Source organism: Oncorhynchus masou, chromosome 11 (genome assembly GCF_036934945.1).
Source record: "Oncorhynchus masou masou isolate Uvic2021 chromosome 11, UVic_Omas_1.1, whole genome shotgun sequence".
NCBI lineage: Eukaryota > Metazoa > Chordata > Actinopteri > Salmoniformes > Salmonidae > Oncorhynchus > Oncorhynchus masou.
In genome coordinates, this window is record NC_088222.1 from 37,692,885 (window position 1) to 37,715,262 (window position 22,378).

At 42.7% G+C, this 22,378-nt stretch overlaps 1 protein-coding gene across 3 annotated transcripts in view; it reads left to right on the plus strand.

Moving 5' to 3' along the window:
* Positions 1-22,378, plus strand: part of si:dkeyp-23e4.3 (rho GTPase-activating protein 7) — a 98,266-nt gene that overhangs the window by 68,511 nt on the left and 7,377 nt on the right. Inside the window, exons 1-11 of one of the 3 annotated variants that reach the window (XM_064978431.1) lie at positions 1,095-1,301; positions 10,852-10,923; positions 11,045-11,126; positions 11,324-11,387; positions 12,401-13,797; positions 14,001-14,177; positions 17,803-17,962; positions 18,164-18,362; positions 18,531-18,744; positions 20,669-20,783; positions 21,736-21,957. In XM_064978431.1, coding sequence (XP_064834503.1) covers positions 1,289-1,301; positions 10,852-10,923; positions 11,045-11,126; positions 11,324-11,387; positions 12,401-13,797; positions 14,001-14,177; positions 17,803-17,962; positions 18,164-18,362; positions 18,531-18,744; positions 20,669-20,783; positions 21,736-21,957 — 2,715 coding nt within the window. In that variant the 5' untranslated portion in view covers positions 1,095-1,288. Of the gene's footprint in view, positions 1-1,094; positions 1,302-10,851; positions 10,924-11,044; positions 11,127-11,323; positions 11,388-12,400; positions 13,798-14,000; positions 14,178-17,802; positions 17,963-18,163; positions 18,363-18,530; positions 18,745-20,668; positions 20,784-21,735; positions 21,958-22,378 lie in introns of those variants that run through there. The other 2 variants (XM_064978430.1, XM_064978432.1) reach the window with 2 other exon arrangements.

A 22,378-nucleotide genomic window follows, 5' to 3' on the forward strand; every position in this document is an offset into this window, starting at 1 on the left:
CTTGAAGAGGGCTATTAGCACTGCAGGTTTTTGTCATCATCCACAGTGGTTTAAGGGTAGTCATTAGAGTTACTATCCTCTTGTTCTTTTGATTTGAACTAAATGTGCCATTTCTGCTATGAAACAGCCTTTTACAAGATGCTGATAGCAGCTACAGGAGAAGGTCAGACCACATATAAGTGTGGGCTGCAGGTTTTAGAGGTAAGGTACTGTACCATAGGAATGATTTGACTTTCAAGGAACACAGAAGGGTTCCCTGTGGCTCAATTGGTAGAGTGTGGTGTGTTCAACATTAGGGTTGTGTGTTCGATTCCCATGGGGGACCGGTATGAAAATGTATGCACTCTGGATAAGACTGTCTGCTGAATGAAATCCATGAAAATCATAAAATCCATGAAAATGTTATTGAGTGAGTTCTAATGACATAAATAAGTGGTTGACTGTTTGAGTAGGATCAGTAAAGATAGAGTCAAAATTCACCATTTTGTCAAGAAAAGTGAGAACATAAATGTGTAAGAAATGTGACATCTGGATATTGGAAGGAGTAGTTACATAAAGTACAAATATTGTACTGTATTATATAAAAATACATGATTATTATGAAGCCTGTGTGGAGGAAATTCATCATGTTCTTGGTCTGACTATCTTTGAGAGTTTCCGTGTTTACCATGATAGGCTGATTGTCTGCTACATCTACTTTTAGCTGTCAAGTCTGACTACAAAGGGGGGGAAATGGCCTCAAGGCCAGTGTCTGAGGTTTGGAAATCTCTTTCTGGTCACTCCAGTCTAGTCTAATACCAACAGGGCAATGTCTTGGGATCAACCACACTCTCTTAAGGGCGATGGTGTGGGGGGAGGGGGGGAGGATACATTAGCTAATTTAAAATGAATGATTTTATATCAGATGTTACAATTGTATTAGTTGTCACAGTAGAGAAAGTTATCTGAATTCTGGAATACTTTATACATACCCTGGCATGCTTTTAAAGTCAACAGCCTTGGTCATCCATTATGTAGTTTTGGAAGCCTCCCTCCTGGGGTGAGCGTTAAGTGCAGTTGGTATGGTCCAGGGGAGGGAAGGGCGACTGGAAAGTGGAAATGTTTGTACTGATTTCACTATGATGGCCAATATGATCAAGACAGCTGAACTTGTCTTCAATATTTGATTAGATTTGTATAGTTTTTATGTATTTTTATCATTCAACATCAAGTTTGATAACTTTGCTCATTCTTAACAAGAATAAAACGAGACTAAATATCATATTTCATCTGACAACATTACAGCACCATGTTGATTACAAGTAAGTAACAACTTTTCTTCTATGAACTAGTAGTATTACAATAGCAAATTCTAGGACTCCGACAAATATAAACTTAGATATATTAACATATTCAGAGAGCCACTACTAACCTGATAGGGTGTCAGCTGTGAGGTTCATGTGATGCTCAAAATGAGGTGAGGAGTTCAGATGATGTAAGGTGATGTGCTGCACCACTGCATGAGCCTCAGCTCTTTAGTCTAATGCATGCTCTTTAGTCTAATGCATGCTCTTTAGTCTAATGCATGCTCTTTAGTCTAATGCATGCTCTAGACTATAGTTTTGCAAGAGGCTTTTAAAAATACTTATTTAACTAGCCGAAATGTTTTGTCATATAGATTCAAAAGGAATAGTTTGACTTTCAAGGAACATGAAAGGGTTCACTGTGGCTTGGTTGGTGTGCAACATCAGGGTTGTGGGTTTGATTCCCACAAGGGACCAGTATGAAAATATATGCACTCGCTACTGTAAATCACTCTAGATAAGACTGTCTGCTAAATAAATGACTATACTGTTAATAAAATCCTTGAAAATGTTCTTGAGTGAGCTCTAATGAAAAAAATAAGTGGTTGATTGTTTGAGTAAGATCAGTAAAGACAGTGTCAATATTCACCATTTTGTCAAGGAAAGTGAGTACATAAATATGATACTTCAGCTCATTAAAAATGTATTATTTTATATCAAATAATGTAATAAATACTTCTACTTTCCTGCTCCATACATATTCCGAGCACGTAGGCAATGGGTTCATGGTTCCAATATTTGATGAACTTAGGAGTTATGATAGAAAACCAGCTACTTTGGAATCAGAGATAAAATGCCTAGCACATCTGTTGTTTCCAATATGTCTTTTTCCCATGGCGTTAGCTTTTCAGAGGAACCAGACTGAACAAAGACACTCAGTCATTGCAATGGATTGGAGTATTTGGTCTCTAATCAACTAACTGTTGTATTTCACCATTTTAAGATTTGGCATCTTATCATGTGCATAGTTCTACTTGAGCATTAAATGCCAAGTATTTCAATTCAATCAACATGATTCAATGTGAGCAGACCCCTAAGTTGGGCTCATTTGCAGATGGTTCTCTAAAAAGGTTCAGTAGAGATTGACCGGTTCATTGTGGTGTCTAGTATTTCCTAGAAGACCTTAATTTACCAATTATACTTTCTGCAATCTGAAAGTTCTCTAACTATAGCAGCAAAAATCCCTCCAACTCATTTCCCCATTGGCATGAGTGGATTACACAGACACTGTTGTTAGCAACCAGGAGCAACAGAGCGCAGGAACAATTATACCTATGACCTAATGCAATTCTACCTGCCAACTTTGGCCGGGGAGTAATGGAATGAGATAAGCCAGCGCTGGTATAGATGGTTAAGGGGGATAAATGATTGCGTAACAATCACCAGGTGCTCTCTGATTGCCATTGTTATAGAGCCATTGTTACTTTTTCCATATTAACTCTGATTTGCTGACCGAGTGACACACTTGGGTCATACACCAAATACCTAACAGAACAGAAACATGATAGATGACCAACTGCAGGATATCACTGTTATTTGTGATTCATCAAACATCTATATTCTCTGATTTAAGTACAGAAAATTGAGGTCAGTTCTATCTTTTGGTCTTTCTTGTCTTGTTTACAGTCATTCAGAGGACATATGTTGGCCATTCCCTAGAACACATCCATTGTGTTGCAATCTAACTAGGCCACAGTAACCACCCAATGTCATATCATCCCTAGCACTCCACATGTCTAATGTTACAGTTCTCAACATAACTTCACAGACATTTGAGGTTTTCACACCACTTTTACGCCTCACTTGACACTTGCCATCCCAGTAAAAAGCAGCTGTATTTGCATTCCACTGAGGCTGTTGAGTCCAAGGCTTGGTCCTCTGGAGGATGTTGTGAAGATCAGAAACATGTAAGGTGTCAGAGCAGAGAGATGTTACCATATCACACTGAGATGCTTTTCTCATGTCTATCGACTCATGAAGAGACATGGCAAAAGACAGCTCTAGGCCTGGAGGCCCATATAGTGGTAGGACTTAGGAGACTGCTACAAAGAGTGGGTGTGTAGTGTGTGTGGTGCGTACTGGGACGTACTGGGGGGGGGGGGGGGGGGCAAGGATTGCGTCAGGGCTAGAGCACATAGCGCCATTTTCCCAGGCCCCTAAACACACTCCTCCGACTTCCTGGCGCTGTGAGGGAGGGAGGGGTTGAATTGCAAGCACGCATCTCTTATCAGAACCCGGAGCCCAAAAGCACAACTTCCTCCAAGGCGGCCTGAGGAATTTGGAAAAGGAAGAGCCTTTCCCTTCTTGGCCTTATTAAAATTGGCGGTCTCACAGATACCATCATGCTTATACGCAGGAAGAATATAGTGGTGGACAAGGCGCAGTGAAGTTAATTGTTCACTGTTTTATATATATTTCATACTGCAACTGGGTCACCTGTCTTATGCCTTTTCCAGCCCTGTGATGTCATTCTGACCACTGGTTTGGGTAGCTAATAGTTTATTTACATCTGGGAGCAGGGTGTTATTATAAGGTGATAACAATTTATTCCACCATAGGCTTTATGGTTGTTCCACGGTGCCTTTTGAGAAGTGTAACTTAATCTCAAGAGGTGAAATAAATAAAAAATACTGTAGCAAGTGCATATTAAGTGCCAGATAAAGTAACACGGTTGACCGTAACAGGGTTGACAGTAACAGCGTTGACAATTTCATCTTAAAATCAGTCATAAATTCCATTTTGACAAGGGGAATGGAAGCTTATTGTGTGCAACAGGGAGTGGCAATGGAAGGGGGGAAAAATAATTGTTAAAACATTTGTAGGCTGTCTATGGGTAACACGGTTGACGTGTTAGGCTTGACCCGCTCAGTTTTCCACCACAAAACACAGGAAAGGGCCAAAAAGTGTAGAACCAGCTCACCTATTTTTACTTTATGATGTGACTATTAGCTGTTTAATGTTGCTTTTGGAAAAAAGATTAAAGAAATAGTTTACTTTCACCATATTCAAATGGGAGTTCACGTAGCAGGGTTGACCTTAAAATGAGGGACAGAGGTAAATGAATCAATAATCACACTAAATGATAATCTAGAGAAATGACTTTGTCAAAGCAAAATAATAACTAGGGCTTCAAAATGATGCCGAAAACTTAGAGAAATGTTGGGGTTAAGTGGATTAAAATCTTCCTAGATGTTCCTAGAGGGTGCAGGCTTTTTATATAACCCTGGCAGATACATAGCTTTACAGCCTCAGAGTTATGTGATACTAGCCTGTATGTCATATTTTAGCAGGTACAGCTGATCTCCTCTCTGTCACAAACTCTGTCCGTCAATCCCAAAACTTGTATTTGTATTTATTATGGATTCCCATTAGCTGCTGCCAAGACAGCAACTATTCTTCCTGGGGTCCAGAAAAATGAAGGCAATTATACATGTTTAAAAACATTACAATACATTCACAACAGATTTCACAACATAATACGTGTGTGCCCTCAGGCCCCTACTCTACTACTACATACCGTGCCTTGTAAAAGTATTCATCCAGCTTGCCATTTTTCTTATTTTGTTGCATTACAACCTGTAATTTAAATTGATTTTTATTTGGATTTCATGTAATGGACATACACAAAATAGTCCAAATTGGAAATGTGAAATGAAAAAAAATCTAAACTGAAAAGTTGTGCATGCATATGTATTCACCCTCTCATGGCTGTTGAAAGATGAGGACCAAGGTGCGGCGTGGTGAGCGTACATTTTCTTTATTTTAAGCAAAATGACGCCAAACAAAACAATAAACACTACAAAAACAAACCGTGAAGCTCACAAGCAAAGTGCTCTAAACAGAGACAAACTCCCACACACACACAGGTGGGAAAAGGTTACCTAAGTATGGTTCCCAATCAGAGACAACGATAGACAGCTGTCCCTGATTGAGAACCATACCCGGCCAAACACGAAGAAATAGAAAACATAGAACACAAAACATAGAATGCCCACCCCAACTCATGCCCTGACCAAACCAAAACAGAGACATAAAAAGGATCTCTAAGGATCTCTAATTGAAGGAATGATGGATGATGTTAAATACAGGGAAATTCTTGAGGGAAACCTGTTTCAGTCTTCCAGATTTGAGACTGGGACGGAGGTTCACCTTCCAGCAGGACATTGACCCTAAGCATACTGCTAAAGCAACACTCGAGTGGATTAAGGGGAAACATTGAAATGTCTTGGAATGGCCTAGTCAAAGCCCAGGCCTCAATCCAATTGAGAATCTGTGGTATGACTTAAAGATTGCTGTACACCAGCAGAACCCATCCAACTTGAAGGAGCTGGAGCAGTTTTGCCTTGAAGAATGGCCAAAAATCCCAGTGGCTAGATGTGCCAAGCTTATAGAGACATACCCCAAGAGACTTGCAGCTGTAATTGCTGCAAAAGGTGTCTCTACAAAGTATTGACTATGGGGGGTGAATAGTTATGCATGCTGAAGTTTTTTAGTCTTATTTCTTGTTTGTTTCACAATTACAAATATTTTGCATCTTCAAAGTGGTAGGGATGTTGTGTAAATCAAATTATACAACCCCCCAAAAAATCTATTTTAAATCTAAAAAATTCTAACAAAATAGGAAAAATGTCAAGGGGGGATGAATACTTTCACAAGCCGCTGTATCTACAACACAAAATCCATGTGTACATACATGTGTGTATAGTGCATATGTTATCGTGTGTATGTATGCATGTGTCTGCACCTATCTGTTTTTTAAATTAAATGTTAGTGCTTGCATGAGTTACTTGATGTGGAATAGAATTCCATGTAGTCATGGAAGTACTGTAGTACTGTGTACCTCCCATAGTCTGTTCTGGACTTGGGGACTGTGAAGATACCTTTGGGGGCTTGTCTTGTGGGGTATGCATGGGTGTCCGAGCTGTGTGCCAGCAGTTCAAATAGACAGCTTGGTGCATTCAACATTCAGCTTCTCACGAATACAAGTAGCGATGAAGTGAATCTCTCATCCACTTTGAGCCAGGAGAGATTGACATGCATATTATTAATGTTAGCTCTCTGTGTACAGCCATGCTGCCCTGTTCTGAGCCAATTCCAATTTTCCCAAAATTCCCTCTTTGTGGACCCTGACCACACGTCTGAACAGTAGTCCAAGTGTGACAAAACTAGGGCCTGTAGGACCTGCCTTGTTGATAGTGCTGTTAAGAATGTAGAGCAGATCTTTATTATAGACAGACTTCTCCCCATCCTAGCTACTGTTGTATCAATATGTTTTGACCACGACAGTTTACAATCCAGGGTTACTCCAAGGAATTTAGTCTCCTCAACTTGCTCAATTTACACATTATTCATTACAAGATTTAGTTGAGGTTTAGGGTTTAGTGAATGATTTGTCCCAAATACAATGCTTTTCGTTTTTTAAATATTTAGGATTAACTTATTCCTTGCCACTAATTCTGAAACTAACTGCAGTTCTTTGTGAAGTGTTGCAGTCAATTCAGTTGCTGTGGTGGCTGACGTGTATGCTGTTGAGTCATCCGCATACATAAACTCAGCAAAAAAGAAACGTCCCTTTTTCAGGACGCTGTCTTTCAAAACTAATTCGTAAAAATCCAAATAACTTCACAGATCTTCACTGTAAAGGGTTTAAACACTGTTTCCCATGCTTGTTCAATTAACCATAAACAATTAATGAACATGCACCTGTGGAACGGTCGTTAAGACACTAACAGCTTTCAGACGGTAGGCAATTAAGGTCACAGTTATGAAAACTTAGGACACTAAAGAAGCCTTTCTAATGACTCTGAAAAACGGAAAAAGAAAGATGCCCAGGGTACCTGCTCATCTGCGTGAATGTGCTTTAGGCATGCTGCAAGGAGGCATGAGGACTGCAGATGTGGCCAGGGCAATAAATTGCAATGTCCATACTGTGAGACGCCTTAGACAGCGCTACAGGGAGACAGGACAGACAGCTGATTGTCCTCGCAGTGGCAGACCACATGTAACAACACCTGCACAGGATCTGTACATTCGAACATCACACCTGCGGGACAGGTACAGGATGGCAACAACAACTGCCTGAGTTACACCAGGAACACTCAATCCCTCCATCAGTGCTCAGACTGTCCACAACAGGCTGAGAGAGGCTGGACTGAGGGCTTGTAGGCCTGTTGTAAGGCAGGTCCTCACCAGACATCATCGGCAATAACGTAGCCTATGGGCACAAACACACTGTCGCTGGACCAGACAGGACTGGCAAAAAGTGCTCTTCACTGACGAGTCGCGGTTTTGTCTCACCAGGGATGATGGTCGGATTTGCGTTTATCGTCGAAGGAATGAGCGTTACACCGAGGCCTGTACTCTGCAGCGGGACAGATTTGGAGGTGGAGGGTCCGTCGTGGTCTGGGACAGTGTGTCACAGCATCATCGGACTGAGCTTGTTGTCATTGCAGGAAATCTCAACGCTGTGTGTTACAGAGAAGACATCCTCCTCCCTCATGTGGTATCCTTCCTGCAGGCTCATGACCCTCCAGCATGACAGTGCCACAAGCCATACTGCTCGTTCTGTGCATGATTTCCTGCGAGACAGGAATGTCAGTGTTCTGCCATGGCCAGCTAAAAGCCCGGATCTCAATCCCATTGAGCACGTCTTGGACCTGTTGGATCGGAATGTGAGGGCTAGGGCCATTCCCCCAGAAATGTCCAGGAACTTGCAGGTGCCTTGGTGGAAGAGTGGGGTAACATCTCACAGCAAGAACTGACAAATATGGTGCAGTCCACGAGGAGGAGATGCATTGCAGTACTTAAGGCAGCTGGTGTTCACACCACATACTGACTGTTACTTTTGATTTTGACCCCCCTTTGTTCAAGGACACATTATTCCAGTTTTGTTAGTCACATGTCTGTGGAACTTGTTCAGTTGATGTCTCAGTTGTTGCATTTTGTTATGTTCATACAAATATTTACATGTGTTAAGTTTACTGAAGATAAACACAGTTGACAGCGAGAGGACGTTTCTTTTTTTGTGCTGAGTTTAGATATTCCTGGCTTTACTTAAAGCCAGTGGAATGTCGTTAGTAAAGATTGAAAAAAGTAAGGGGCCTAGACAGCTACCCTGGGGAATTCCTGATTCTACCTGGATTTTGTTGGAGAGGCTTCCATTAAAGAACACCCTCTGTGTTCTGTTAGACAAGCAACTCTTTATCTACAATATAGCAGGGGGTGTTAAGCCATAACACATATGTTTTTCCAGCAACATACTATGATCGATAATGTCAAAAGCCTCACTGAAGTCTAACAAAGCGCCCCCCACAATATTTTTTAAATACATTTCTATCAGTCATTTGTGTAAGCGCTGTGCTTGTTGAATGTCCTTCCCTAAAAGCATACTGAAAGTCTGTTGTCAATTTGTTTACTGTAAAATAGCATTGAATCTGGTTAAATAAAGGGGAAATCTGGTCAAACACAATTTTTCCCAGAAGTTTACTAAGGGTTGGTAGCAGGCTGATTGGCCGGCTTTTTGAACCTGTAAAAAAGGCTATACTATTCTTAGGTAAGGGAAAACCTTTTGCTTCCCTTCAGGCCTGAGGGCACACACTTTCTAGTAGGCTTAAACTGAAGATCTGGGAAATAGGAGTGGCAATATTGTCCACTATTATCTTCTGTAATTTTCCATCCAAGTTGTCCGACCCCGGTGGCTTGTCATTGATGATAGACAACTTTATTTTTTTCACCTTCCACACTTACTTCACGGAATTCAAAATTACAACCCTTGTCTTTCATAATTTGGTCAGATACACTTGGATGTGTAGTGTCAATGTTTGTTGCTGGCATTTCATGCCTAAGTTTGCAAATCTTGCCAATGAAAAAATCCTTTAAGTGATTGATTCAATGAATGATGGAGCATAGTTTGCCCAAAATGTAATTTAAGGTGCTCCAAAGCAGTTTACTATCACTCTTTGTCATTTATCTTTGTTTCATAGTGTAGTTTCTTCTTCTTTTTATTCAGTTTAGTCACGTGATTTCTCAATTTGCAGTATGTTTGCCAATCAGTTGTACAGCCAGATTTTCAACCTATTTTCCATTTATTTTGCCTCATCCCTCTCAACCATACAATTTTTCCATTCCTCATCAATCCACAGGGATTTCACTGTTTTTACAGTCATTTTCTTAATGGGTGCATGCTTATTACTAACTTAGATAAGACATTTTGTAAATATGTCAAGTGCAGCATCTGGTTGCTTTTCATTACACACAACGAACCAACAAATATTCTTTACATCAACATAGGAATCACTACCAAACTTACTGGATGACCTTTTATACACTATATTAGGCCCAGCTTAAGAAACTTTAGTTTTCCTATATATTGCTACTATATTGTTATCACTACATCCTAGGGATTTGGAGACTTCTTTCAAACACATTTATGCAGCATTAGTAAAGATGTGATCTATACATGTTGATGATTTAATTCCTGTGATGTTTATAACTACCCTGTTAGGTTGATAGAACGAGGTTACAGGAACTAGTTACAGTTTGAAGCTTTCTCTTGAGTGGACAGCCTGATGAAAGCCAGTCAATATTGGACAGGAACAGAAATCATCCTCCTCTAACACTAAGTGATCAAACCTGGCTGTTGATTTGATGAACCCCGTTCCCATCTAGCAGAGTTTCTCCCCTGGATCAAAGGAGTCTTGTGATATTCACAGCTTGTTTTTCCCCTGTTTACATATCTCAACCATCTGCTTTTTTCTTGTAATTATGTCAGACACTCTTATGCAGAGCAACTTACAAGAACAAGTAGGCTCAAGTGCCTTGCTCAAGGGCACATCGCCAGATGTTTCACTTAGTCAGCTTTGGGATTTGAACAATCAACCTTTTGGTTACTGGCCCAACGCTCTTAACCACTATTACTACCTGCCGCCTCTTTGTAACTCAACCTCCAGCTGTCTTCCCCTGACCCCCACAGCCTGGGAGAAAAACACCTAATGCCAAGTACTCTCTCGTTGTTTCTTTATCGTTTTGTCTCTTTAACGTTCTCTCTCTTTCTCTCTGGGTTTTATTTCATGAAGTACCAGTGAGTTTGAAGAAAGATTGCACTTCTTCCCACCATCTGTCCCTGACAGTACTATGTGAATGGTGGGTGTTAGCAGATGGGTGGAACCTCAACAGAGGGGACATGAAAGGCTGTGTGTGGCCAGAGGGACTGAAGCCACTTCTGACAAACGATGTCTGCCTTTTCTGTGTCTGACACACACACGCCACGTTAGCCAATTAGGAGCAATTAGGATGGCCTCTTCCAAAAATCCACTGTAAAAGTACACCCTCTCAGAGATGAGAGGAGAAAAAGGAGCGAGACGCTTCTATTTTTGTCCGCATTATTTTTGCGAGTGTAATTAAAGCGTAAAATAGCTCGCTTAATATGCACAAATATTTGTCCTGATATTAAAATGGGCCAACCAGAAAATAATTGTACTTTAATTTGAATATTGTTTTTTGTTTGCAGAGATCGAAGCGAAGGAGGCTTGCGATTGGCTGAGAGCAGCTGGCTTCCCCCAGTACGTGCAATTATACAAAGGTAAATATCAAATAGTAATCCTCTCAAGCCATCAAACACAATCTATTACAGTGCACACCAGATCCACATATTTGCTCATCCATAACAAACAGTGTCATATCACGCCTTGTTTGCCTCTCAGATTGCAGGTTCCCCATTGATATAGACTGGGTAAAGAGTGATCACAGTTTTCTGGATAAGGATGCACTTGATTCACTCTGCAGGTGAGTAGCTGGACTTTACATCCACTCCCTCCTTCTCACCATTGCTCCTTGTTCTACTGATGGAGTGTATGTAGTGCTGGAATACTTCATTGGACTGGGGAAAGAGAGAGAGAGAGGAGAGAGAGAAAGAAAGAGAGAGAGAGAAAGACAGAGTGTGCTGTGCTTGTTTAACCGCCATTCTTCTCCTCTGCTTACAGGAGATTAAACACTTTAAACAAATGTGTGGAGCTGAGGCTGGAGCTGGGCAGATCAAAGAGACGGGTGAGTGAGAGTGAACACCATGGAACACCAACATGGCAGCTCTGTCAAAGACACCGCAGTAACCAGAGGAAAAGCTCCTAGTTAGCATTTAACGCATCGATTTCCACTGATATTGATGGCAGTATGGAAGTAGATAGCTCCACCCACCTCCAAAACTCCTCAAAACTTCAATAGTCTTTGTTTGAGAAAGTGCAGAGAAAGATAATTTGGGTGAAAACTCTAGAATTAATCATGTTGCATAATAATTTTCTACTAAAAGTCCCAGTGCAGTCAAAAACTAGATTTTCTTATATTTTATATACATTTCCATTACTATGAGGTGGGAATAGTACTGTGAAATTGTGAAAATGAATTCTAGATGAGTTTTCTAAGAGCTAGATGAAAAAGAGAAATTCAATTTCATTCTGTTTTGGTGGGATGGAGTTTTGGCCTTCCATAGTGACATCACCATGCGGTAAATTGACCAATAAGAGATTTCCTAACCTCTCTGCCAATAACCTCTCCTCCCCACTCAGACCACTCCCAGACAGTCCTCGCAAAATTTTTGCTTGTGAAATTATTATTTGCTAAGAAGCTATTTTTGACATTTTTGGATAATTTTAATAGAAAACAATCACATTAATTAAGGTACTTAATTGTTACCCAGAAATTATTTGACATTGATATAAAAATGGCTGCATTGGACATTTAATGTTCTCAGAGAATCGTTATCTCAGAATTTTGTTATCTTTGTGGAAGATATAATAAAGAAGGAAAATCTATTTTAAAAATCTATATTTAAAATACTATATATATTTACAAAACAATATACATGGGGGATTGGAAATGTTGCAGACAATTTACATTGATAGAGGCCAAAATCTATCTGCAAAATTAAAGCTGATCTACTCAAAAACATAAAATAAATAAAACATATCTCTGAAGAGTTACACGATGTCCAGAAATAGTTGGCCCTGATTTTTTTTGGAGACATGACTCATACAGTACCTTGATTATTGTCTTGTAATTCTTAGTTGGAGGAGTCAGAGGATGAGGAGCCCTGTGCCATCAGTGCCAAATGGGCCTATGAGAGGCAGACAAGACGCTGGCGTCGACTAGAGGGGATGGGCTTCCTGTGTTTACCGGACAGCCATGATATGTCCCCAGGTGAATCCAACGACCGTCATGAGGTCTGCTCCCTCCACAGCACCAGCAGCACTGAGAGTGAGGGCCGCAAGACTGCCACTGATGACCAAGAGACCAGCAGGAGCTCGTCTCGCTGCTCTTCCACCAACAAGACCATGTCCCTGGACACGTCGTTCAGTGGGCCCCCCTCGCCAGGGGGTGAGATGCTCGGCTTCAGCAGTGCTGAGGAGCGCTTCCCGGACAAGCCACCCAGGAAGAAGGGCCCCAGTCTGCTGAGGAAGATGGAGAAGCTGCGTCTGAGGAGCACAACCACCCTCCGCTCCCCAGGCCACAGTGGCCACAGCAGAACCAGGCTGGTCATCTCTGGCCCCGTGCTCCAGGTGGGTCTGGATGTCGAGCACAGGCTGAGACGGCTGCAGTGCCTGGACATCTCCACCCTGCAGGACAGGGATAGGGACCGGCCGGGCAGCCAGGCTTCCTCCTCACCATCCTCCCCCCACTCAGGCAGCAGCAGCCCCAGCACATCAGAGAGCAGCAGTACAGTCAGCACCCCAAGCCCCATCACCAGGGTACGCAGCAACTGCAAACGAACCGGCGGGGTCCAAGAACAGCACCAGGAAGGTCTCCACAGCGGCCCGGTCCGAGAGCTCCAAGACTACAAGGACGAGAGGAATAACCACGAGAGCCTGGTCTTCCAGATCCCCCAGGGACACAAGCCAGGAACGTTCCCCACTGCCCTCACTCACAACAATGTCCTGTTGCCCATAGACAACACCTCCGTCAACTGGAGAACTGGGAGCTTCCACGGGTACCGTGGGCGACGGAGCAGGGGGAGCGCAGCGGCCAAGGACCAGGATTCCCCCTGCTGCAGCCCCCCAGCCTCATTGGACCACCGGGCCAGTATCTATGACAATGTGCCGACAGGCCAGGTGATTGGCCAGGAGGTGGAGCATCACAGGGCGGCGGAGACGGAGGAGATCAGCGAAAACAATGATGTGTTCTCTGCGCTGGACAGTGTGATGGAGCGTATCAGCGGCCTGCAGCAACTCGTCAACACCTGGACGGACAAACTGTCAGAGGACTCTGACTCTGACTCTAACCGCGGCTCCACCCCCTCTCCCTGCCCCTCCTCCTCCTCCAACCACATCCACCTGGAGATCAAGGAGGCTGAGGAGCTGGGGCCGGGGGCCGTGGAGGGGGAGGGAGATGAGGACAGGGAGAGCCTAGAAAAAGAATCTGTGGATGGAGATGGCACAGTGGTTCAGTCACTACTTCGCAATATCAGGTAAGAACAGGCTGTGGAGAATGACAGCTGGCCTGAGCGCTCATTAAGAAGGCATATTGGAAGTGTATTACTCGTACGTACAGATCCATTACTTATGTAATTGTATCATTGAGAATAAAAATGCAAATAGGTTTTGATAAATCATATTGTAAATGCATGAACTCTATCACTGAACAAATCATTGTTCTGTTGTGTCTGTTCAGTAGACGGAGCCAGCACCACTGGTCAAGCGAGCAGAGCCTTCCCTCAGTGACTGCCAGCGGCCCAGGGGTCGAGGCCCAGCCTGTCTCTCACCTCCACCTGCTGCGGAAGCTCTCCCTACTTAAACTCACCGCTCTCATGGACAAGTACTCCCCCTCCAGCAAGCAGGGCTGGAACTGGTGAGGAATGGGAGGGGAGGTGAAGAGGGGGGAGAGGAGAGATGGGAAGGTAGAGTTGAGAAAAGGAAGGGTTGGACCAGAAGAATCAAAGGAAAGTGGTAGTGCGATGAGGGAAATGAGGAAGAGAAGGGGAAGTGGGGGAGGAAGGGCGGAAGAGGTGGAAGTTTGGATGCAGGACTCACTATTTATGTGAAGTTGCAACCTTGCCTCTCACAAGACAAAACACAGGATGCTGTCAGAGCAATAAACCCCCCCAATAAAGATGAACAAAAAATCAGCATCTGAAAAAGCCGGCATGACAAAGTATAACCTTCAGGCTAGACTCCTGGAGAAATTATAGACAGGTCCTCTTCTTTCCTTTGGGATAAGGTCTGTAGGTGGGTAATATTCGATATGTGCAGTTGAAGTCGGAAGTTTACATACACCTTAGCCAAAAACATTTAAACTCAGTTTTTCGCAATTCCTGACATTTAATCCGAGTAAATATTCCCTGTCTTAGGTCAGTTAGGGTCACCACTTTATTTTAAGAATGTGGAATGTCAGAATAATAGTAGAGAGAATGATTTATTCAGCTTTAGTTTCTTTCATCACATTCCCAGTGGGTCAAACGTTTACATACACTCAATTAGTATTTGGTAGCATTGCTTTTAAATTGTTTAACTTGGGTCAAATGTGTCAGGTAGCCTTCCACAAGCTTCAAACAATAAGTTGGGTGAATTTTGGCCCATTCCTCCTGACAGAGCTGGTGTAACTGAGTCAGGTTTTTAGGCCTCCTTTCTCGCACACGCTTTTTCAGTTCTGCCCACAAATGTTCTATAGGATTGAGGTCAGGGCTTTGTGACGGCCACTCCAATACCTTGACTTTGTTGTCCTTAAGCCATTTTGCCACAACTTTGGAAGTATGCTTGGGGTCATTGTCCATTTGGAAGACCCATTTGCGACCAAGCTTTAACTTCCTGACTGATGTCTTGAGATGTTGCTTCAATATATCCACATAAGTTTCCGTCCTCATGATGCCATCTATTTTGTGATGTGCACCAGTCCCGTCTGCAGCAAAGCACCCCCACAACATGATGCTGCCACCCCTGTGCTTCACGGTTTGTTGTTCTTCTGCTTGCAAGCCTCCCCCTTTTTCCTCCAAATATAACAATGGTCAATATGGTCAAATAGTTATATTTTTGTTTCATCAGACCAGAGGACATTTCTCCAAAAAGTACAATCTTTGTCCCCATGAGCAGTTGCAAACCATAGTCTGGCTTTTTTATGGCGGTTTTGGAGCAGTGGCTTCTTCCTTGCTGAGCGGCCTTTCAGGTTATGTCGATATAGGACTCGTTTTACTGTGGATATAGATACTTTTATACCTGTTTCCTCCAGCATCTTCACAAGGTCCTTTGCTGTTGTTCTGAGATTGATTTGCACTTTTCGCACCAAAGTACGTTCATGTCTAGGAGACAGAACGAGTCTCCTCCATGAGCGGTTTGACGGCTGCTTGGTCACATGGTGTTTATACTTGTGTACTATTGTTTGTACAGATGAACGTGCTACCGTCAGGCGTTTAGAAATTGCTCCCAAGGATGAACCAGGCTTGTGGGGGTCTACAGTTGTTTTTCTGATGTCTTGGCTGATTTATTTTGATTTTCCCATGATGTCAAGCAAAGAGGCACTGAGTCTGAAGGTAGACCTTGAAATACATCCACAGGTACACCTCCAATTGACTCAAATTATGTTAATTAGCCTATCAGAAGCTTCTAAAGCCATGACATAACTTTCTGGAATTTTCCAAGCTGTTTAAAGGCACAGTCAACTTAGTGTATGTAAACTTCTGACCCACTGGAATTGTGATACAGTGAATTATAAGTGAAATAATTTGTCTGTAAACAATTGTTGGAAAAATTACTTGTGTCATGCACAAAGTAGATGTCCTAACCGACTTGCCAAAACTATAGTTTGTTTTTAGGGACATTTCACCTCGACGGTTGACGGCAGTGACCTCCAAATAGCATTACATGGGATGATGTATGAGAACTCAGCACATCCCAATCAGTTATGTCAGAATGAGTTATTACTTTTCATTGTTTGTAGCTATTTCCTCACCAATGTTTCAAAACCTGATCCCCAAAACTTGGCTACCCCACTAATAAAGTGTTTGACATTATTAGTTTGTGTAGCCAACTGGGGGAAAAGGGATTGCTTAAGGCAAGAGGACAGGGTAATTGACTTTTTGAGAGCAGAGTAATTGGGCTATTTGTTTTAACAATCATTGAGCTAACTTACAAAAGAAATAACCTACTCCAGCCTCTCTTCGCTTTTCCATTGATCCCGTGCTTCAGTATTCTGCACCCTCACTGCTGTGGAACGAGCTTCATTCCAGACAAGTGGTGTCTTGTATTTGCTGTGGCCAAACACCTTTCCCCTTGGCTTTCTCTCTAAATACACACACACACACACACACACACACACACACACACACACACACACACACACAGTGAGTGAGTGAGTGAGTGAGTGAGTGAGTGAGTGAGTGAGTGAGTGAGTGAGTGAGTGAGTGAGTGAGTGAGTGAGTGAGTGAGTGAGTGAGTGAGTGAGTGAGTGTGAGTGAAAGACACACAGAGAAAAACACACCTACTAACACTATGACACACACACAATCACATTAAATCACTAGCAGAACACCATTACGGTAATGAAATGAGGTGGACGCAGCAGATATCTTTTAATTGAACAGCTGAAAACTATAATGGAAATGCTGCTTGTAATGGGAGAGAGCACTATCAACGAGAATCATGCTGTATGAAAATGTGTGAATTTAATTCCAGTAGTAGGTTAATTTCTGCAATCATACATTTGATTGGCTCTGAAGCTTGATATCTCAAGGTGCCTGAACTTGATTTATGGAAGAATAATGAGGGGGAGGCTTTAAATGGTCTTCATGTTATCTCCTCAGCTACACAGGCCGTTACCCCGGCACTTGCTGGCTTATAAAAACATCCTATTCAGCAAATAAACCAATTGGGCTTTAAAAGAAATGTCCCATCTGAGTTTTACACAGAGCCCTCTTCTAAGAGCATGTGTGCTCAAATGAAAAAATATTATAGTGTATACTATGGTAGGAATACTATAGTATTCACTGTAGTGTTTTTGCAGACTTTACTGTAGTATTTACTGTAGATTTCTGTAGTATTTACATTTTACTATAGTATAAATGGTGTTGTAAAAAAAAAGTATATACTACTATGTTTTTGCGGACTGTAGTATACTGTAGTATTTACTGTGGTATTTTTGCGGACAGTAGCGGACTGTAGTAAACTGTAGTACTTACTGTAGTGTTTTTGAGGACATTACTGTACTATTTACTAATGTTTTTGTTTTATTATCTTTGATATAGAAGTGAGGGGCTTTCTCCCTGAGGAAACCTACTGTAGAAATATTAAAATAGCACGTTTTCCATAACCTGTAAGTAGGTAGGACTTGTTTCTGACTGGAGAGTTAAGAGCTTCTGCTCTTTTCTATAATCTGTAGGTAACACAATATATGGTCTATACTTAGCATGCAGGTTTCAGTTTTAACCTGGTTATCTTCAACATCAAGCCTTGACCTCCATCTTGTATTGTTTATCTCCCCTCAGGACGTTCCCCAAGCCCCCGCGGAAGGCCAAGGCTCAAGAGCTGAAGGGCAGGAGGGTGTTTGGTGTATCCCTCCTCCACAGTATGCAGCAGACAGGGGAACCTCTACCCCCCAGCATCCTCAAGGCTCTATTCTATCTGAGGACAGAGTGTCTCGATCAGGTACTGGACTCTTTAACCTCCTGTACCACCAGTAGATGTAGTATTGCTCATACATTATTCAAGAAATAGATAGGGTCAGGCTTTAAAGGGACAGTTCACCCCAATTTCAAAGTTGGTTAGATGTTTTCATATCTACAATTGTCTAATATACCCCCCCACTCCCACCAGGTGAGACTCACCTTCACTCTCTCATCCCATCAGGTGGGTCTGTTCCGTAAGTCGGGGGTGAAGTCTCGTATCCAGTACCTGCGTGACATGGTGGAGGCAGACCCAGAGGGTGCGTCTTACGAGGGCCAATCAGCATTCGATGTGGCTGATATGGTGAAACAGTATTTCAGAGATCTACCAGAACCTGTGTTCTCCAGCAAACTCTGCGAGTCCTTCCTGCATATCTACCAATGTAAGTGGACAGAATCTGCGTGACTGACTGTAAAAAACCTAATCATTATGTTAATGATGGTTAAGTAGGCATTGTGAAACCAATTTTAGACATTTTTACAGTATAATCAATCCTAATCAATCCACCACTCCAGTTTAACATCGCTCACCCCTTCCTCATCCTCCACAGACTTCCCCAAAGACCAGCAGTTCTGTGCAGCCCAGGCGGCCATCTTCCTCCTGCCAGATGAGCACAGGGAGGCCCTGCAGACACTCCTCCTCTTCCTCCGAGATGTGGTGGACTGCGTGGATGAGAACCAGATGACCCCCACCAACATCGCTGTGTGCCTTGCCCCCTCTCTCTTCCACCTCAACACTCTGAAGAGAGAGGGCAACCCAGCCAGGTACGGTACACTGCCTTCTGGGAAGGAGGAAGTCGTCAAGTTGCCCCTGGAATCTAGGGTCTAGATGCTGATCTAAGATCAGGTTGGTGGATTTGGCCCTTATGGTTGAAGTTAGGATTGGGGGAGTGTAAGGTGACCCTGGAACGGTGCAACTTCTAGACGAGAGTTATATCATTCCCTCTTACCAGCTTCGCCCTGATGCTAGGACAGTAGAGTCCTTGCCCATCTCCAGAACATTGTCTGAATCCCTCTTGAAAGAGTATCTTAAATCTTTCCCCCCAACCCCTCAAAAAAACATTTGCTCTTGTCTTTTCCTACTAACACTGATTTGCCGATAACTTCTTTATTGAGGAAAAACGTACTTACTACGACTGTGACATGTGGTTGTCTCACTTAGCTATCGTTAGATGAATGCACTAACTGTAAGTTGCTCTGGATAAGAGTGTCTGCTAAATTACTAAATTGTACATGTAAAATGTCTTCCGTTGTTGCATAAGATTACTCCGGTACGCTTTGCTTTGTGTTCATCGCCACAACGGCAGATTTAAAATTGTCTGTTTTTGACATGTTGTTTTAGTTTTTCCTTCTTATGCTGTGTCAGATTCATGGGTTGAATCCTAGAGATTACATCAACTGTGGTAATCTATTCAAAACCCTATTTCCCTGTGTGGTAATGAATAGCTGTCGGCTGGGTTTATTTTTTAAAATTGTATTTATATATTTTTTATTTAACTAGATAAGTTAGTTAAGAACAAATTCTTATTTTACAATGACAGCCTACCCTGGCCAAACCCTCCCCTAATGACGCTAGGCTAATTGTGCGCCGCCCTATGTGACTCCCGATCATAGCTGGTTGTGACACAGCCCAGGATCGAACCAGGGTCTGTAGTGGCAACTCTAGCACTGAGATGAAATGCCTTAGACCGCTGTGCCACTCGGGAGTTTAATCGCAGCGTGAGAGAGAAATTTATGTAACCTTACTGAATCTCCCATCTGGCCTTTCTCGGATAGAGGAGATTTAATATCTGTAATACTAGTCAGCTGGTTACTACAAGAGAATGGGAAGGAGAGGGAGTGGGAGAAAGGGAGGGAAAGAGAGAGAGTGACAGGAAGAGGGAAAGAGAGAAAGAGGGAGGGAGAGAGAAAGAGATGGCCCAAGTGACTCATTTTTTAAAACACATCAGTCTTTGAACTCTGTTTTTGACTCTGGCACTCTCATTAACTTCACAAGACTGGTTATCTGTAGTTGTTGGCTCTGAAGTGAAGCGCTGCGAAGATAGACACTCGCACACACACACATGCACACAGACACACACACACACACTCTGCTGACATCCTGTATTCTGACAGCATGTCTAGAAGTTCCACTTCACATCGAAAAGTGGCATCGTGGACCCAGTGATGTCATATAGCACAGGCCTGATTGTGTCTGATGTAGAGAGACAATATACCTCTCCTCCTCCCCCTCTCTTCCTCCTCCTCCTCGTATAATGCCAGCCTGTCCAGGGGAGCCAGTTGGGTCAACCATTTCCCCACAGGCTGTCAGAGTAGAGCACAGATGGAAGTCATAACACAACACAATAAACACTCTGTATCTCCCATCACTGGAAACAGAACTATGCCTTGAAACATGTCACACGAGGAACAATGACCCGAACAAATAAACTCTACTCCCATGAACTGTTGTGTTGTGGCACATTGTGCTCCACGGATACAGTGATGTTAGTAAAAATGTAACTGCTTTGCTTTTGCGGCATGTTTTGCGGCATGTTTTTCTTGGTTTGGTTTCTTTTTACAAAACATTGAATACCAGTCTGCTTGCAAGGATCTCCAAAAACTGTAGGCGAGTATAGAGGAATGGCAAAACAGTACCCCCAAAATCTTTAACTCTGATGTAATGACATTACCTGTTTCTCTGACCTAGGTTGAGCCACAGGAAGTACAGCCTGGGGAGGCCTGACCAAAGGGACCTGAGTGAGAACCTGGCCGCTACACAGGGCCTTGCCCACATGGTGACAGAGTCCCTACGCCTCCTTCAGGTACACACTACAGTACAGTTACAGTACAGCCTGTTCTAGCCACACTAATTAACATCACGTGTGCACAGTGTGTGGGTGTTACAAGACTCAGCACAGCACACACCACTCTCTCATAAATGTACTCTCACTGTGCAGTAGTATTTACTGTACAGTACATTAGAAACAGCGGGAAGGCACTTCCCTATTGTTGACAACTGTAAACGGCAGGGTAGCCTAGTGGTTAGAGCGTTGGACTAGTAACTGGAAGGTTACAAGTTCAAACCACTGAGCTGACAAGGTACAAATCTGTGGTTCTGCCCCTGAACCCACTGTTCCTAGGCTTTCATTGAAATTAAGAATTTGTTCTTAACTGACTTGCCTAGTTAAATAAAAAATCAGGGATGGCAACTTTGTTTTTCTGTGGCCCCCACCCCCACCAGAGGGGCCACAGTGGCTCGTGGGTCCCACATCCATATACCCCGACCCAACCATGTTTTCGAAATTGCACCTTGTATATTCTATTATTCTAACTCTCAACAGTAAATTGAGACTTCGACTTAGTTCCTAAAAAATTAAACATTTAATTATTTATGTATTTTTGTGTGAAATTGGTCCACAGACCTACAAAAGGGGAGCCCGCGGGCCACCAGTTGCCCGTTCCTGCTATTAACCATCTGCAGGGGAAATTAAATGAAGAGGCACTTCATCTATGTTATTCAGTTCAGTCAGTTCATTGCATTTACTTGATGAAACAGAATAAAAATATTAGAAAACAAGAATTTATGAATGCCAACAACAGGCTCTTAGTCACCATATCTTCGCATGATGCAATAGTATATCGATTGGTCAAGAAGTCATACAGTATATCTTGTGACAGATGTTAACATGCAATATTTGGATCTGAGTGTCAAGATTAAGTCATATGTGACCTTATGTGGAAAAAGTCTAGCTAACTCTTCCTCTCTCTTTCCAGCTTCCAGAGTTCTGGCCAGACCAGAGTGTGTGCAGCCTCAGTGAGGAGGCTCTTTGGGCAGATGGGGGTCGGAGTTCGCCCTCTCAGGGTGGGGAGGAGGAGCAGGATGAGAGGGCCAGACTGGACCAGACCACCCAGCACCTGCTGAGAGAGGCCGGGGAGAAAAGCCAAGGCTGGGAGTTGTGCTCTGGACCAGACCAAGTGGACCTGGCCATTAAGAAGGTGTGCGATGGAATCTGATGGAATTAATGAATGAATGACAAACAAATGAATGGATGAATTAAGGAACTAACAAATTAATGAAATAGTAGCCAAATCACTTATAATAGATACAGTATATCACAAAAGTGAGTACACCCCTCACATTTTTGTAAATATGAGTATATCTTTTCATGTGACAACACTGAAGAAATTACACTTTGCTACAATGTAAAGTAGTGAGTGTACAGCTTGTATAACAGTGTACATTTGCTGTCCCCTCAAAATAACTCAACACACAGCCATTAATGTCTAAACCGCTGGTAACAAAAGTGAGTACACCCCTAGGTGAAAATGTCCAAATTGGGCCCAAAGTGTCAATATTTTGTGTGGCCATAATTTTCCAGCACTGCCTTAAGCCTCTTGTGCATGGAGTTCACCAGAG